Consider the following 17,930-nt stretch of genomic DNA (forward strand, 5'->3'; position numbering starts at 1 on the left):
TAGATGCAATAGTAATGCTATAGAAATCCAAGGTAAGTTGGATATACTGTAGGTACTAACACATCATTACTTGAAGTTCATCCATCTTAAAGAAAGCAAATTCCTGGAGCGATACAATAGCTTCTGATGCCTCTCGTCCACCTGTCTGTCAACTCAGAACTTACTTGGAATGGAATATTGGAATGGGAGTAGAGTGATACTGAGTAGAATGGAATAGAAGTCAGTAGAATGGAATAGAAGTGAAAAGAATAGAATGGAAGTGATTATAATGGAATGGAAGTGAATAGAATGGAAGTAAATAGAATGGATTGGAACTGAATAGAATGGAATGGAAGTGGATAGAATATAATGGAAGTGAATGGAATGGAATGAATGGAAGTGGATAGAATAGAATGGAAGTGAATGGAATGGAATGGATGTGGATAGAATGGAATGGATGTGATTATAATGGAAGTGAATAGAATGGAATGGAAGTGGATAAAATCGAATGGAAGTGGATAGAATGGAATGGAAGTGGATAGAATAGAATGGAAGTGAATGGAATGGAATGGATGTGGATAAAATGGAATGGAAGTGGGTAGAATGGAATGGAAATGAATAGAATGGAATGGAAGTGGATAGAATGGAATGGAAATGAATAGAATGGAATGGAAGTGGATAGAATGGAATGGAAATGAATAGAATGGAATGGAAGTGGGTAGAATGGAATGGAAATGAATAGAATGGAATGGCTGTGGGTAGAATGGAATGGAAGTGAATAGAATGGAACTGGGTCACACAGTGTTCTCTCCTCACCTGTCACCACATCATGTCATCTCAGAATGATGTCACACAACATTTGTTCCGTCCCTGTTTCAGTTTGCCACCCAACACAGACACCAACACTGATGCTTTGTCTGCATGAATCCAGAGTAGGGATTAACATTGGTAACTGGGATCCCAGGACTGTCCCAGGAACACTCTTCACATTTAAAACGAATAAAATAAATGACAAGTCCCTGGAAATGACAACATTTCCCCCAATGTGGCACTAATGCAATTCCACTTAATACCCAACATGCACCGCTGCATATTAGCAACAAATAAAACAGGCTATTATCCGAACAGGTTGTCATGGAAGCCTTTAGCCTGGCGTATTTACTTCACACTGAGCAGCCATGAATTCAAACCACACGTATAATTGACACTGCAGGACTGCACACGCGACCCGAATGCAGGAAACAGGAAACCCCTACAGTATGAACTGGGAAGTAACGTGTGCCTCTTTGAGCTGTCGCTGTAACTCTTCAGACAGGCCTGTGCACAGTTCACTACATAGGCATCTCTGTCACAGACATGAAGTCTGTTGGCAAGAGGGACAGTTCTATCTCCTGTCCTCTGGAACCTAGGCTATAATCCTGTCCAGTCCCCTCCTGTCCTCTGGAACCTAGGCTATAATCCTGTCCAGTCCCCTCCTGTCCTCTGGAACCTAGGCTATAATCCTGTCCAGTCCCCTCCTGTCCTCTGGAACCTAGGCTATAATCCTGTCCAGTCCCCTCCTGTCCTCTGGAACCTAGGCTATAATCCTGTCCAGTCCCCTCCTGTCCTCTGGAACCTAGGCTATAATCCTGTCCAGTCCCAATCCCACTGAACCCCAAAATCCTGACTCCTGCCTCGCATGAAAATTCCTAATTTTATTCTGTAATCCCATAGGTTGCATTGTTAAAGCACATCGCTTGCCTATGTCAAAAATACCACTATAACATTCACCCCTCTTCTCTGTGCTGTCTCGTATTGCTGCCCATATGAGAGCTTCTCTGTGCTGTCTCGTATTGCTGCCCATATGAGAGCTTCTCTGTGCTGTCTCGTATTGCCGCCCATATGAAAGCTTCGCTAAAGAATGTGTGATCAACAAACGGTACGAGAGTAGATATGGATATTTTTTAAAACAGAGTTGGTTCCTGTTAAGATACCTCGATATTTAAACTATTTCCAGTCTTCATCCCCACATTATTTATGAGCCGATCTACTAACTGTATAATCATTCACTCGATTTTGCCAAATATCGGAGATGTTCTGTCATTCGTTGAAGGAGGTTATGCAGCAACTTTGGTCGTTTGACTTTTGTTTGACTGCGGTTACCAAGTCGGTGCTTCCTGAGCGCGCTCTGCGTCGAGATAACCTAGGAGGTCTACTGCTGAAATGGTGCTGAATCAATTGAGGAACATGATAGTGCTCGGACTTTATAAACGGTCTGTGTCTCACTTCACAACAATGTCACTAACCACGTTTCCATCCACAGTTTTAATGCGAGTAAAGTCACACCGTATAAAATGAAACTCACGACATCTGCGATGGAAAGTTTTGGTATTGTTGTAGAAATGCCGACAGATCATTTTTTTCCGTTCCACATGTTGAGATCTTTTTATGTCTGTAAAATTATGAAAGAAATGGTGGTGGAAACACACTTTCACAGGTCAACCATTTAACCCCTTCTCCCCCATTTACCCTCCTCCCTCTCCTCTCCCCTTCCTTACTCCTCCCCTTCCGTTCCCTTCCTTTCTCCTTACTCCCTCTCCATCTCCTCTCCCCTTCCCTACTCCCTCTCCTTCTCCTCTCCTCTCCTCACCCCTTCCTTACACCCTCTCCCTCTCCCTACTCCATCTCCATCTCTCCCTTCCTTAATCCCTCTCCATGTCCTCTCCTCTTCCTTTCTCTTTTCTCCCTCTCCATCTCCTCTCCTCTCCTCACCCCTTCCTTACTCCCTTTCCCTCTCCCTCTCCCTCTCCATCTCCTCTCCTCACCCCTTCCTTACTCCCTCTATATCTCCTCTCCTCTCTCACCCCTTCCTTTCTCCCTTTCCCTCTCCCTCTATATCTCCTCTCCTCACCCCTTCCTTACTCCCTTTCCCTCTACCTCTCACTCCATCTCCATCTCTCCCCTTCCCTACTCCCTCTTCCTCTCCATCTCCTCTCCCCTTCCCTAATCCCTCTCCATCTCCCCTCCCCTCCCCTCCCTTTCCCTCCCTCATTCTCCCTATCCCTCTCCTTACCCCTCTCCCTCCTCTCCTCCTCTCCCCTCAGCTTCCTGGTCAGTTTCATGGTGGACGCCAGGGGCGGGGCCATGCGTGGTTGCCGTCACAACGGGCTGCGCATCATCGTGCCGCCCAGGAAGTGTTCCGCTCCGACGCGGGTGACGTGCCGCCTGGTGAAGAGGCACCGCCTGGCGTCCATGCCCCCCATGGTGGAGGGAGAGGGGCTGGCAGGACGCATCATTGAGGTCGGCCCCACCGGGGCACAGTTCCTCGGGTAAGACGGAGAGAGGGAGTGGGGAGTGTGGACGAGAGAGAGAGAGAGAGAGAGAGAGAGTGTGTCTGTGTGTACGTGTGCTCGTTCATGTGTGTGTGTAATGTGTGTACGCCCGCGTGTGTGTGTTGACGTTCTCTTCTCCCCCCCGTGCTGCGTAATGGATCAGTAAGCTCCACCTCCCCACGGCCCCGCCCCCTCTCAACGAGGGAGAGAGTCTGGTCAGCAGGATACTACAGCTGGGGCCTCCTGGCACCAAGTTCCTGGGGTAACTCACACACTACAGCTGGGGCCTCCTGGCACCAAGTTCCTGGGGTAACTCACACACTACAGCTGGGGCCTCCTGGCACCAAGTTCCTGGGGTAACTCACACACTACAGCTGGGGCCTCCTGGCACCAAGTTCCTGGGGTAACTCACACACTACAGCTGGGGCCTCCTGGCACCATGTTCCTGGGGTAACTCACACACTACAGCTGGGGCCTCCTGGCACCAAGTTCCTGGGGTAACTCACACACTACAGCTGGGGCCTCCTGGCACCGAGTTCCTGGGGTAACTCACACTCTACAGCTGGGGCCTCCTGGCACCAAGTTCCTGGGGTAACTCACACTCTACAGCTGGGGCCTCCTGGCACCAAGTTCCTGGGGTAACTCACACACTACAGCTGGGGCCTCCTGGCACCGAGTTCCTGGGGTAACTCACACACTACAGCTGAGGCCTAATGGCACCAAGTTCCTGGGGTAGGAGAGACCACGGAGAGAGAGATGGGACATAATTTATACCCCGGTCTCATCATATATACTCCCCACCCAGCCAGACCATATATACCCTGGTCTCACCATATCTACCCTTGTCTCACCATATATACCCTGGTCTCACCATATATACCCTGGTCTCACCATATATACCCTGGTCTCATCATATATACCCTGGTCTCGTCATATGTTCTCCCCAGCCCTCTCCACATTTAAGTTACAGTGTTGTTGTTGTTGTTGAGAATTACAGTTTGAATCATTTCCAGTTCTATCCCATTACTCCATGATTTTTTCCTCCCCATATTGTAATGTTGTGATTTTTCCTGACCCTCCTCCTCCTCCACCTCCTCCTCATCATCATCAAAATATCATATCCTTCTGTTTGCTTGAATCTCCTCCAGGAATTTCTCCAGGATTTCTTTGTCCCTGATCTTGTGATTTTGTGTGTTCTTCCATGGAATGCGTCCTCCTGTCATCACAACCTTTACCCTCTAACCCCTGACCTCTGACCCTCCAGGCCGGTGATTGTGGAGATCCCTCACTTCGCGGCCCTGCGGGGACGGAGCGGGAGCTGGTGATTCTGAGGAGTGAGATGGGGGAGAGCTGGAGGGAACATCACTGTGAACACACTGAGGAGGAACTCAACCAAATACTGAACGGCATGGACGAGGGTGAGGGGAGATGGGGGAGGGACGGGGGGATGAGTGGGAAGGAGTGGGACGGGGAGAGCTGGATGGGGGAGGGAGAAGGGAAGGGGAGGGAGGACAGGGAGTGGATGGGGGGGATGAGACAGGTGAGAAAGGGGGAGGGAGTGGGGAGGGAGGAGCAAGTCGGAGGCATGAGGGACGCGACAGGATCAGACTGCCATGTTAGTACCAAGCTACCAATCGTTCTTCCTTATTCTTTCACCAAAGATTAGGAAACATTTAGGTCCGACTGCTCAATCTGATTGGTCCTTGTGTATCATCTGACCCTGTTTCTCCGGTCCTCCCATTGGTTCGTCCTCCAGAGCTGGACTCTCCTGAGGAGCTGGAGAAGAAGAGGATTTGCCGTATTGTTACCAGGGACTTCCCACAATACTTTGCGGTGGTGTCGCGCATCAAGCAGGACAGCCAACTGATTGGTCCTGAGGGAGGGGTGTTGAGCAGTACTCTGGTACCTCAGGTCCAGGCTGTGTTCCCAGTGGGAGCTCTCACTAAGAAGATCAGGGTTGGACTACAGGTAGGGGGGGTGGTCTGTGCGTGTGTAGCTTTTTCAAGTTGGTCTTCAGCCCAACAAAAATGTATTTGGTAACGACAACTGAACACTTTCAAGTTTGTTGTTTCTACTTCCTAACTTTTGTCCACTTCCTCCTAGGCCCAGCCAATCAGCGTAGACCTGGTAAAGAGAATTCTGGGTAACAAGGCTACGTTTAGCCCCATCGTTACCTTGGAGCCCAGGAGGCGGAAGTTCCACAAGCCAATCACCATGACGATCCCTGTCCCCAAGAGCTCGACCAATGACGGGACAGCCAACGTGTTTGGAGGAGACACGCCCACTCTGCGTCTGCTCTGCAGTATCACTGGTATGTAGGAAATGACTGTTGATTGGTTGATTGGCTGTTTGATTGATTGATTGATTTGCCCATTGATTGGTTGTTTGATTGGTTGATTGGCTGGTTGGTTGATTAACTAACTGACTGAATGATTGATTTTGAGTAGTCATGTTGACCTTCTCGATATTCATCAAAGCCTGGTTTCAGTCAACCCACATTAATATGTTGAATATATTTACCAGAGAGTTCCATCCTGATGTGTGTTCTAGGTGGAACCACTCCTGCCCAATGGGAGGACATCACTGGCTCCACCCCCCTCACCTTCATCAACCAATGTGTGTCCTTCACCACCAACGTCTCAGCAAGGTAATGGCTCCAGTGAAACTGGTGTGTTTTCATCTGTCTGTTGTTTTTGACATTCTAGACATCCTCCTCCTGATTAGTCAACGATGGAATGATTGATTCTTCATTGGATATGATTGATTGATCTATTACATCCTTGATAGATTGATTGATTATCTAGCCTACTGTAGGCTCTGGCTTATAGACTGACTGACAGATTGGTTGATCTATTGACCACCCCCCTCCCCCCTCCGGTGCGCTGTAGGTTCTGGCTGATAGACTGTCGTCAGACCCAGGAGGCTGTGAGTTTCTCTACCCAGCTGTACAGAGAGATCATCTGTGTCCCCTACATGGCCAAGTTCGTCATCTTCGCCAAGACGCTGGACCCCATCGAGGCCCGCCTACGCTGCTTCTGCATGACGGACGACAAGATGGACAAGACACTGGAACAGCAAGAGAACTTCACAGAGGTGGCCCGGAGTAGAGACGTAGAGGTGAGAGGAGGGGAAGGAGGAGAGGAGAATGGGGAGGGGGAGAGGGAGTAGAGGTGAGAGGGGAGAGGGAGGAGGGGGTGAGGGGTGAGAAACCCTGGAACAACAAGAGGAATTCACAAAGGTGATCCAGAGCAGAGATGTGGAGGTGAAGGGGGGAGTATTGGTGTCCGACCCTAGCTCTTGTCTGTCTGTCTGTCTGTCTGTCTGTCTGTCTGTCTGTCTGTCTGTCTGTCTGTCTGTCTGTCTGTCTGTCTGTCTGTCTGTCTGTCTGTCTGTCTGTCTGTCTGTCTGTCTGTCTGTCTGTCTGTCTGTCTGTCTGTCTGTCTGTCTGTCTGTCCCTACTACAGGTGTTGGAGGGGAAGCTTATCTTTATAGACTGATTTGACCCGAACTCTCTACTGTCTGTCTGCCCCTACTACAGGTATTGGAAGGGAAGCCTATCTTTGCTGACTGTTTTGGGAACCTGGTTCCTCTGACCAAGAGTGGACAGCATCACGTCTTCAGCTTCTACGCATTCAAAGAGAACCGTCTCGCACTCTTCATCAAGGTAACACGCCATTACTGGACTTCTTCTACGCTGGGAAAGTGTGACGTAGTTGTTCACTTCGTTTTAGTTCTGAATGGACTTCTTCTACGCTGGGAAAGTGTGACACTGGTATATAATTTTATATTTATTTTAATAAGTATAGAATACATCTGACACTGGTATATCATTTAGTATGTATTTTAATAAGTTTAGAATACATCAGACACTGGTATGTCATGTGATATGTATTTTAATGAGTTTGATTATACAGTATAACAAAAGTCGATACCAGAATGTTTTTCACTTTCCTTGCTAATATTCCCACGCTCACCTGATTCCATGAGTTTCCAGTGATTGGTTGATTGGTTGATTGGTTGATTGATTGACAGATTCGTGACTGCGCCCAGGAGCCGTGTGGCAGACTGTCCTTCACCAAGGAGCCCCGCACCTACCGTAGTCTTACCCACAAGGCAATCTGCAACCTGAACATCACGCTGCCCACCTACTGCAAGGTAAGACACCTGAACACACCTGGACTGAACACAATGTGTAATGAAATTAAATAATGCTGAACACACCTGGACTGGACACAATGTCTATTAACATTAAATAATGATAATGCTGAACATACGTGGACTGGAATGTGAATAACGCTGTCCCAAAACAGATCTAGCTCAATGTGAATAATGCTGTCCCAAAACAGATCTGGCTCAATGTGAATAACACTGCCCCAAAACAGATCTGACTCAATGTGAATAATGCTGTCCTAAAGCAGATCTGGCTCAATGTGAATAATGCTGTCCTAAAGCAGATCTGGCTCAATGTGAATAATGCTGTCCCAAAACAGATCTGGCTCAGTGTGAATAATGCTGTCCCAAAACAGATCTGTCTCATGTGAATAACGCGTCCCAAAACAGATCTGTCTCAATGTGAATAACGCTGTCCCAAAACAGATCTGGCTCAGTGTGAATAATGCTGTCCTAAAGCAGATCTGGCTCAATGTGAATAATGCTGTCCTAAAGCAGATCTGGCTCAATGTGAATAATGCTGTCCCAAAACAGATCTGGCTCAGTGTGAATAATGCTGTCCCAAAACAGATATGGCTCAGTGTGAATAATGCTGTCCCAAAACAGATCTGACTCAATGTGAATAATGTTGTCCTAAAACAGATCTGACTCAAAGTGAATAACGCTGGCCCAAAACAGATCTGGCTCAGTGTGAATAATGCTGTCCCAAAACAGATCTGGCTCAATGCCTTCTTTATTTCTGTCCTCGGTGTCCTATTCAGGAGTCTGATTCAGACCTAGACGCAGATGACGAGGTAACCAACTACACCTTTTCAGAACATTCTTCTTGTTCAAATTTGATAAAATGTTAAAACACTTTTACCTGATTTATGTTTATTGGCTGAATGTATTCAACATGTTTTTTGAACCCTCCTTTCTTACAGAGTGACAAGAGTGACAAGAAATGTAAGCTGAGCTGTTTTTTGAAATGATTACTTTTGTTGGTGGTGACAAATACAGCCTCTGCATTATCTAACCTTCATAACTACCTGTAGCCCAGGAAGAACATATTAAATTACATTGTCGTTTTTTAATGCACTACGCAGGCCAATGATTTAGATTGCTTAACATACAATAATGGCCGTTTGACTAGCCGTGTTGTGTGTAATATAATATTACTAACACCTTGTCCAGTTACCTGTGGGATCCTGACCACTATACTATAGTAATATAATATTACTAACACCTTGTCCAGTTACCTGTGGGTATCCTGACCACTATACTATAGTAATATAATATTACTAACACCTTGTCCAGTTACCTGTGGGTTCCTGACCACTATACTATAGTAATATAATATTACTAACACCTTGTCCAGTTACCTGTGGGATCCTGGCCGCTATGCTATGGCTGGTATGCGTTGCATCCCTTCCTCTCCAATACCCATTATGTTTCTCCCTCCTTCAATCCCTCCTTCATCCATTCAACCATCATCATCATCATCATCACGCTATAGGAAGTCAAAGGAAATGAATGCTTGAGATACTGTATGAATGCTTGAGATACTGTATGAATGCTTGAGATACTGTATGAATGCTTGAGATTACATATATATATGCCATGGCACTTCCAATGTGAATATATAACCTCCAGTTATTTAAATGTATTTGGATGGCTGACGAAAACACACTGTACGATGACAATATGTTAAACGGACGTCAATTCATTCCAGATTTTTGCTTGCCTGGAATGAATTCAAAGAAGGAATTCATATAATGTGAATTTTCTGTTTATTTTTGTCTCCGATCACTCCCTTATTTTACTTTCATGGTTGCTGAAACACTTTCTTTGCTCTGCATGAAAATAACTTGACTCACACATACACATGGTATACATTTGTTAGTCTGTGTATGTGCATATCCGTCTGTATGTGTGTTCGTGTGTGTGTGTGTATTCTGCCTGTATGTATGTGTGTATGTCTCTGTAACTCTTTTCAAGTTCATCAATTCATTAGCCTGTTATATCACTGGTATCTTTTCTGTTATCAATTCATTAGCCTGTTATATCACTGGTATATTTTCTGTTATCAATTCATTAGCCTGTTATATCACTGGTATCTTTTCTGTTATCAATTCATTAGCCTGTTATATCACTGGTATCTTTTCTGTTATCAATTCATTAGCCTGTTATATCACTGGTATCTTTTCTGTTATCAATTCATTAGCCTGTTATATCACTGGTATCTTTTCTGTTATCAATTCATTAGCCTGTTATATCACTGGTATCTTTTCTGTTATCAATTCATTAGCCTGTTATATCACTGGTATCTTTTCTGTTATCAATTCATTAGCCTGTTATATCACTGGTATCTTTTCTGTTATCAATTCATTAGCCTGTTATATCACTGGTATCTTTTCTGTTATCAATTCATTAGCCTGTTATATCACTGGTATATTTTCTGTTATCAATTCATTAGCCTGTTATATCACTGGTATCTTTTCTTAGATCACTGAACTTCCTCTAATGAAGCATTTTTCTGGATGCTTCAAACACACCTAATAGTTGACAAACCAAAACGGCAAGATAAGATATTTATTTACAACATTAACTGAGGTTTTCTACATATATTTATATATAGTTTTACTGATAAGATATGTATTTACAACATTAACTGAGGTTTATGTATTTATATATAGTTTTATTGATAAGATTTGATTTACAACATTAACTATGGTTTATGTATTTATATATATATATATTAAGATTAACTGAGGTTTATGTATTTATATATATATTAAGATTAACTGAGGTTTATGTATTTATATATAGTTTTACTCCCCATATGTTTCGATTTACTTAAGAATTCCTGACAGTTAGCTATCAGTGGTTTACATGGCGCGAGAAACCTTCTGCTCTTTTCTCTCTGTTTGCTTTTGTCAGTGGACCCTTCATGTTGAGAACAATCTTGAGATCTTTGTTTGCGTGAAACCAATCAGTTTTTTCTTCCTCCATTGGTTCCATATTTAGCAGGGTTGGGGTCAATTCCATTTCAATTCAAACAGTCAATTCAGAAAGTTAAGCACAATTGAAATTCCACATTTTCAGTGTACTTCCTGATTTGACTAGAATATAAATGGAATTAACCCCAACCCTAGTATTCAGGTTGCTCGCCATTTTTATTTCTATACCTTTCTGTTGTGTTTAGACTACTTCCCTGTTGTGTTTAGACTACTTCCTGTTGTGTTTAGACAACTTCCTGTGTCATGTCTATGAATGTGCAGTCAAACACACCAATATGTATCGACAGGTTATTTCTTGCCCATATCTTTCCTCCGTCCTGTTCTATTTCTCTTCTGTTTGCTTCGCTTCTGCTGTTGCTGCCCTCCTCCCCTCCTCCCCTACCCCCCCCCTCCTCTGGAGAACTCACCACTCCTCTTCCGTCGTCAAGCTGCTTTCCCTTTTGCCTGTTTTGAACAGAAGATATACTGTGATATGTTCTGCCCTGACCACGGTTTTCCGATGTCTTCTCTTCCCCTTCACTCCATCCACCCCTTATGTTCTTTACACCTTTGGTTTGGTTTCCTCCTTTTTTCTCAAAATGGAAGACGACGAGACGGAGTCGACAGAGACTTACACGCTGCCGACCAATCAGGTGCTAGACCCAGCCATGCTGGCCAGCCCTGACCTCCTCTCAGAGGTCTCCGATATGAAACACGACCTCATCAAGATGTCCGCCATCTTGACGACAGCGCAAACTGAACACCCAAGCTCTTCGGATAGAGGAAGAGGGGGAGGAGGAAGAGGAGGAAGGACAGGGATGGAGGAGGAACCCGGGGAGCCGTTTGAGATCATGGAACAGGTGAAAGAGGATCTGGAGAAGGTTGGAGATATTTTACGAGGGGGAGATACTGGATTCACAAACAACAAAGAGAAGGTACTGCAGATGTCCAAAATGGAGGACGAGGAGTGGGTTCTTCTCTCTCAGACTAAAGCCAAAGCCATGACTCCCTCTGATGTTCAGGAGCCGGTACTACAAGAAGTTAGCATTCAGAGGAAGACTTCTTCCACAATAACCAAAGAGGTTAGAGATATGTCAGGTACGGTATCTCACCTCAGTGGAGGCATGAACCAGCACCTAGAAGAGACATCTGGCGTAACCAGTTGCCCACTGCAGGACAGCATAGTCCAGGAGAGATTAGATGAGGTCGTTCTGAAGCGGGAAGGCAAACGCCATCCTCCTGAGATCAAAAAGCCAATCAGGAAGAAGTTGAGGGACAGGGAACGTTCTGGATGCAGCAGTTCCGAGGGTGAGCTGGAAAGGATGAGCTCTGAGGAGTCCCTTGATGGAGATGTTGTTCTGGGGGAGCCGAGGCCGGGAGTGGTTCCCGGGTCTGAGCCTGTAGTGGTTCCCTGGTCTATGCCTGGAGTGGTGTCTGGGTCTGAGCCTGGAGTGGTGTCTGGGTCTGGACCTGGAGTGGTGTCTGGGTCTGGACCTGGAGTGGTGTCTGGGTCTGAGCCTGGAGTGGTGTCTGGGTCTGAGCCTGTAGTGGTGTCTGGGTCTGGACCTGGAGTGGAGCCCGGGACTGAGTTAAAACCGTCTGCAACCCTGGATTGGGATGTCGTACTGGGGGTGTCTGGGCTCGGGTCTGGGTCTGAGACTTGGTCTGGGCCTTCTGGACCAACCCCAGCCATGGAGCCCCCAGTGTCGCCCCTGGTCGTGGAAACCCCAATCGGTTCCATAAAGGACAGAGTGAGAGCTCTGCAAAAGAAGGTTGAGGAAGAGGGGGAGGATGGCCGTAAGCGAAAGCCTGCGCAGGCGCCAGTCCCTCAGAATACAACTTTCATCACCATCACTAAGGAGACGGGTGAGCCCCAGATGCCAGATCTTCCCAAGCTTCCCAGATCTCCGAAATCCCCCGGTCTCAGACGGAGAGGCTGGAGGAGACAATGTCTGTCCGGGAGCTGATGAAGGCATTCCAGACTGGCCAGGATCCTTCCAAGAACAAAACGGGGCTCTTCGAGCACAAAGCCATGACGTCATCAACAACCTCCACATCGGGCTCCGAGGCAGTGATCTACAGTGAGACCTACAGAGCTGAACCCAGTCCCACAGAGCATCCACCATCAGAAACTCCAACTTCCACAATCCTCTGCTCGCAGAGTGATGTCCTGGCCCTCGACTACAAAGGGGCGGATGATGAACCACACCTGATCTTAGTAAGAGACCACACTGAAGACTCTGAAATAACTCATGTTATGGTTCAGTTGCAGGAGTCAGTGACTAACATCAATAGAATACAACCAGAGGACAGAGGGATCCCTCTAGACAGGGCTCTACCAGAGGACGGAGGGATCATCCTAGACAGGGCTCTACCAGAGGACAGAGGGATCCTCCTAGACAGGGCTCTACCAGAGGACGGAGGGATCATCCTAGACAGGGCTCTACCAGAGGAAGGAGGTATCCTCCTAGACAGGGCTCTACCAGAGGATGGAGGGATTCTCCTAGACAGGGCTCTACCAGAGGACAGAGGAATCCCTCTATACAGGGCTCTACCAGAGGAAGGAGGGATCATCTTAGACAGGGCTCTACCAAAGGATGGCGGTATCCTCCTAGAAAGGGCTCAACCAGAGGATGGAGGGATCCTCCTAAACAGAGCTCTACCAGAAGATGGAGTGATCCGTCTAGACAGGGCTCTACCAGAGGACGGAGGGATTCTCCTAGACAAGGCTCTACCAGAGAACGGAGGGATCACTCTCGATAGGACTCTACCAGAGGATGGAGGGATTCTCCTAGACAGGGCTCTACCAGAGGACAGAGGGATCCTCATAGACAGGGCTCTACCGGAGGACAGAGGAATCCTCCTAGACAGGGCTCTACCAGAGGACGGAGGTATCCTCCTAGACAGGGCTCAACTAGAGGAAGGAGGGATCATCCTAGACAGGGCTCTACCAGAGGACGGAGGGATCATCCTAGACAGGGCTCAACCAGAGGACGGAGGGGTCCTCCTAGACAGGGCTCAACCAGAGGACGGAGGGGTCCTCCTAGACAGGGCTCAACCAGAGGACGGAGGGATCCTCCTAGACAGGGCTCTACCAGAAGATGGAGGGATCCCTCTAGACAGGGCTCTACCGGAGGACAGAGGAATCCTCCTAGACAGGGCTCTACCAGAGGACGGAGGGATCATCCTAGACAGGGCTCAACCAGAGGACGGAGGGGTCCTCCTAGACAGGGCTCAACCAGAGGACGGAGGGGTCCTCCTAGACAAGGGCTCAACCAGAGGGACGGAGGGATCCTCCTAGACAGGGCTCTACCAGAAGATGGAGGGATCCCTCTAGACAGGGCTCTACCGGAGGACAGAGGAATCCTCCTAGACAGGGCTCTACCAGAGGACGGAGGGATCATCGTAGACAGGGCTCTACCAAAGGACGGAGGGATCATCCTAGACAGGGCTCAACCAGAGGACGGAGGGATCCTCCTAGACAGGGCTCTACCAGAGGACAGAGGGATCCTCCTAGACAGGGCTCTACCGGAGGACAGAGGAATCCTCCTAGACAGGGCTCTACCAGAGGACGGAGGTATCCTCCTAGACAGGGCTCAATCAGAGGAAGGAGGGATCATCCTAGACAGGGCTCTACCAGAGGACGGAGGGATCATCCTAGACAGGGCTCAACCAGAGGACGGAGGGATACTCCTAGACAGGGCTCAACCAGAGGACAGAGGGATCCTCCCTCTAGACAGGGCTCTACCGGAGGAGAGAGGAATCCTCCTAGACAAGGCTCTACCAGAGGACGGAGGGATCATCCTAGACAGGGCGCTACCAAAGGACGGAGGTATCCTCCTAGACAGGGCTCAACCAGAGGATGGAGGGATTCTCCTAGACAAGGCTCTACCAGGGGACAGAGGAATCCCTCTAGACAGTGCTCTACCAGAAGATGGAGGGTTTCTCCTAGACAGGGCTCTACGAGGGGACAGAGGGATCATCCTAGACAGGGCTCTACCAGAAGACGGAAGGATCCTCCTAGACAGGGCTCTACCAGAGGACAGAGGGATCCTCCTAGACAGGGCTCTACCGGAGGACAGAGGAATCCTCCTAGACAGGGCTCAATCAGAGGAAGGAGGGATCATCCTAGACAGGGCTCTACCAGAGGACGGAGGGATCATCCTAGACAGGGCTCAACCAGAGGACGGAGGGATCCTCCTAGACAGGGCTCTACCAGAAGATGGAGGGATCCCTCTAGACAGGGCTCTACCGGAGGACAGAGGAATCCTCCTAGACAGGGCTCTACCAGAGGACGGAGGGATCATCGTAGACAGGGCTCTACCAAAGGACGGAGGGATCATCCTAGACAGGGCTCAACCAGAGGACGGAGGGATCCTCCTAGACAGGGCTCTACCAGAGGACAGAGGGATCCTCCTAGACAGGGCTCTACCGGAGGACAGAGGAATCCTCCTAGACAGGGCTCTACCAGAGGGACGGAGGGATCCTCCTAGACAGGGCTCAATCAGAGGAAGGAGGGATCCTCCTAGACAGGGCTCTACGAGAGGACGGAGGGATCATCCTAGACAGGGCTCAACCAGAGGACGGAGGGATACTCCCTAGACAGGGCTCAACCAGAGGACGGAGGGATCCTCCCTCTAGACAGGGCTCTACCAGAAGAGGAGAGGAATCCTCCTAGACAGGGCTCTACAAGAGGATGGAGGGATCATCCTAGACAGGGCTCTACCAAAGGATGGAGGTATCCTCCTAGACAGGGCTCAACCAGAGGACGGAGGGATTCTCCTAGACAGGGCTCTACCAGGGGACGGAGGGATCCCTCTAGACAGTGCTCTACCAGAAGATGGAGGGTTTCTCCTAGACAGGGCTCTACGAGGGGACAGAGGGATCATCCTAGACAGGGCTCTACCAGAAGACGGAAGGATCCTCCTAGACAGGGCTCTACCAGAAGACAGAGGGATCCTCCTAGACAGGGCTCTACCAGAGGACAGAGGGATCATCCTAGACAGGGCTCAATCAGAGGAAGGAGGGATCATCCTAGACAGGGCTCTACCAGAGGACGGAGGGATCATCCTAGACAGGGCTCAACCAGAGGATGGAGGGATCCTCCTAGACAGGGCTCAACTAGAGGACGGAGGGATCCTCCTAGACAGGGCTCAACCAGAGGATGGAGGGATCCTCCTAGACAGAGCTCTACCAGAGGATGGAGGGATCCTTCTAGACAGGGCTCTACCAGAGGACGGAGGGATTATCCTAGACACGGCTCTACCAGAGGACGGAGGGATCATCCTAGACAGGGCTCTACCAGAGGACGGAGGGATCCTCCTAGACAGGGCTCAACCAGAGGACGGAGGGATCCTCCTAGACAGGGCTCTACCAGAGGACAGAGGGATCCTCCAAGACAGGGCTCTACCAGAGGACGGAGGAATCACCCTAGACAGGGCTCTACCAGAGGACGGAGGGATCCTCCTAGACAGGGCTCTACCAGAGGATGGAGGGATTCTCCTAGACGGGGCTCTAACAGAGGAAGGAGGGATCATTCTAGACAGGGCTCTACCAGAGGACGGAGGGATCCTCCTAGACAGGGCTCAACCAGAGGACGGAGGGATCCTCCTAGACAGGGCTCAACCAGAGGACGGAGGGATCCTCCTAGACAGGGCTCTACCAGAGGACGGAGGGATCCTCCTAGACAGGGCTCTACCAGAGGATGGAGGGATTTCTCCTAGACAGGGCTCTACCAGGGGACGGAGGGATCCTCCTAGACAGGGCTCTACCAGAGGACGGAGGGATCCTCCTAGACAGGGCTCTACCAGAGGATGGAAGGATCCTCCTAGACAGGTCTCTACCAGAGGACGGAGGGATCCTTCTAGACAGGGCTCCACCAGAAGACGGAGGGTTCCTCCTAGACAGGGCTCTACTAGAGGACAGAGGGATCATCATAGACAGGGCTCTACCAGAGGAAGGAGGGATCCTCCTAGACAGGGCTCTACCAGAGGATGGAGGGATCCCTCTAGACAGTGCTCTACCAGAGGATGGAGGGATTCTCCTAGACAGGGCTCTACCAGGGGACGGAGGGATCCTCCTAGACAGGGCTCTACCAGAGGACGGAGGGATCACCCTAGACAGGGCTCTACTAGAGGACGGAGGGATTCCCCTAGACAGGGCTCTACCAGAGGACGGAGGGATCCTCCTAGACAGGGCTCTACCAGAGGATGGAAGGATCGTCCTAGACAGGGCTCAACAAGAGGATGGAGGGATCATCCTAGACAGGGCTCTACCAGAGGATGGAGGTATCCTCCTAGACAGGGCTCTACCAGAGGACGGAGGGATCATCTTAGACAGGGCTCTACCAGAGGACGGAGGGATTCTCCTAGACAGGGGCTCTACCAGAGGATGGAGGGTTTCTCCTAGACAGGGCTCTACCAGGGGACGGAGGGAATCGTCCTAGACAGGGCTCTACCAGAAGATGGAAGGATCCTCCTAGACAGGGCTCTACCAGAGGATGGAGGGATCCCCCTAGACAGGGCTCTACTAGAGGATGGAGGGATCATCCTAGACAGGGCTCTACCAGAGTATGGAGGTATGCTCCTAGACAGGGCTCCACCAGAGGATGGAGGGATCATCTTAGACAGGGCTCTACCAGAGGACGGAGGGATCATCCTAGACAGGGCTCTACCAGAGGACGGAGGGATCGTCCTAGACAGGGCTCAAACAGAGGACGGAGGGATCCTCCTAGACAGGTCTCTACCAGAGGACGGAGGGATCCTCCTAGATAGGGCTCTACCAGAGGATGGAGGGATTCTCCTAGACGGGGCTCTACCAGATGACGGAGGGATCCTTCTAGACAGATCTCTACCAGAGGATGGCGGGATCCCGCTAGACAGGGCTCTACCAGAGGACGGAGGGATCATCCTAGATAGGGCTCTACCAGAGTATGGAGGGATGCCTCTAGACAGGGCTCTACCAGAGGACGGATGGAGCAGCCCAGAGATGATGCAGCTGGAGGAGCCAGAGATGGGACTAGACAGGAGGTCTTCTATAGAGATGATGCAGCTGGAGGAACCAGAGATGGGACCAGACAGGAAGTCTTCTATAGAGATGCAGATCAGCCCGGACAGGAAACCCTCTGAGGATTTTAGCGCTGACATCAAGGCCGAGCTGGAGGACAGTCCAGAGTACCAGCTGTTCAGACAGACCTCGTTCACAGGGGACGACAACCACCCCCAGGCTGAAGCAGCTGAGGAGGAGCTCCCACCAGACCACCCGAACGACACCCCAACCTTCATGTTCAACCCCTGTATGCATGACGACAGGCGGGATGAGTTATTCACTAAGGCTGAGAACCTGGTGGGGAATGAAAGCCCTGTGAGTCTGAAGCACGAAGGTGCAGCGGACTCTCCCGGGACTAGCATAGGAACCAGGACTCCCCATTCAAGCATGGGGGAGAGTGAGAAACACGAAGGATTGGCAGACACCCCACAGATGAGCCCACTCA

At 49.3% G+C, this 17,930-nt stretch overlaps 1 protein-coding gene across 1 annotated transcript in view; it reads left to right on the forward strand.

Annotated features, from left to right (window-relative positions):
* LOC106591060 (ankyrin-2-like) overlaps positions 1–17,930 on the forward strand; it is a 136,299-nt gene that overhangs the window by 102,889 nt on the left and 15,480 nt on the right. The window contains 13 exon segments of the mRNA XM_045717602.1: positions 3,063–3,287; positions 4,555–4,595; positions 4,598–4,708; positions 5,047–5,258; positions 5,394–5,601; positions 5,841–5,937; positions 6,179–6,407; positions 6,829–6,954; positions 7,323–7,445; positions 8,222–8,254; positions 8,384–8,405; positions 11,045–12,388; positions 17,100–17,800. Coding sequence (XP_045573558.1) covers positions 3,063–3,287; positions 4,555–4,595; positions 4,598–4,708; positions 5,047–5,258; positions 5,394–5,601; positions 5,841–5,937; positions 6,179–6,407; positions 6,829–6,954; positions 7,323–7,445; positions 8,222–8,254; positions 8,384–8,405; positions 11,045–12,388; positions 17,100–17,800 — 3,472 coding nt within the window.

This window comes from Salmo salar, chromosome ssa04 (assembly GCF_905237065.1).
Source record: "Salmo salar chromosome ssa04, Ssal_v3.1, whole genome shotgun sequence".
NCBI lineage: Eukaryota > Metazoa > Chordata > Actinopteri > Salmoniformes > Salmonidae > Salmo > Salmo salar.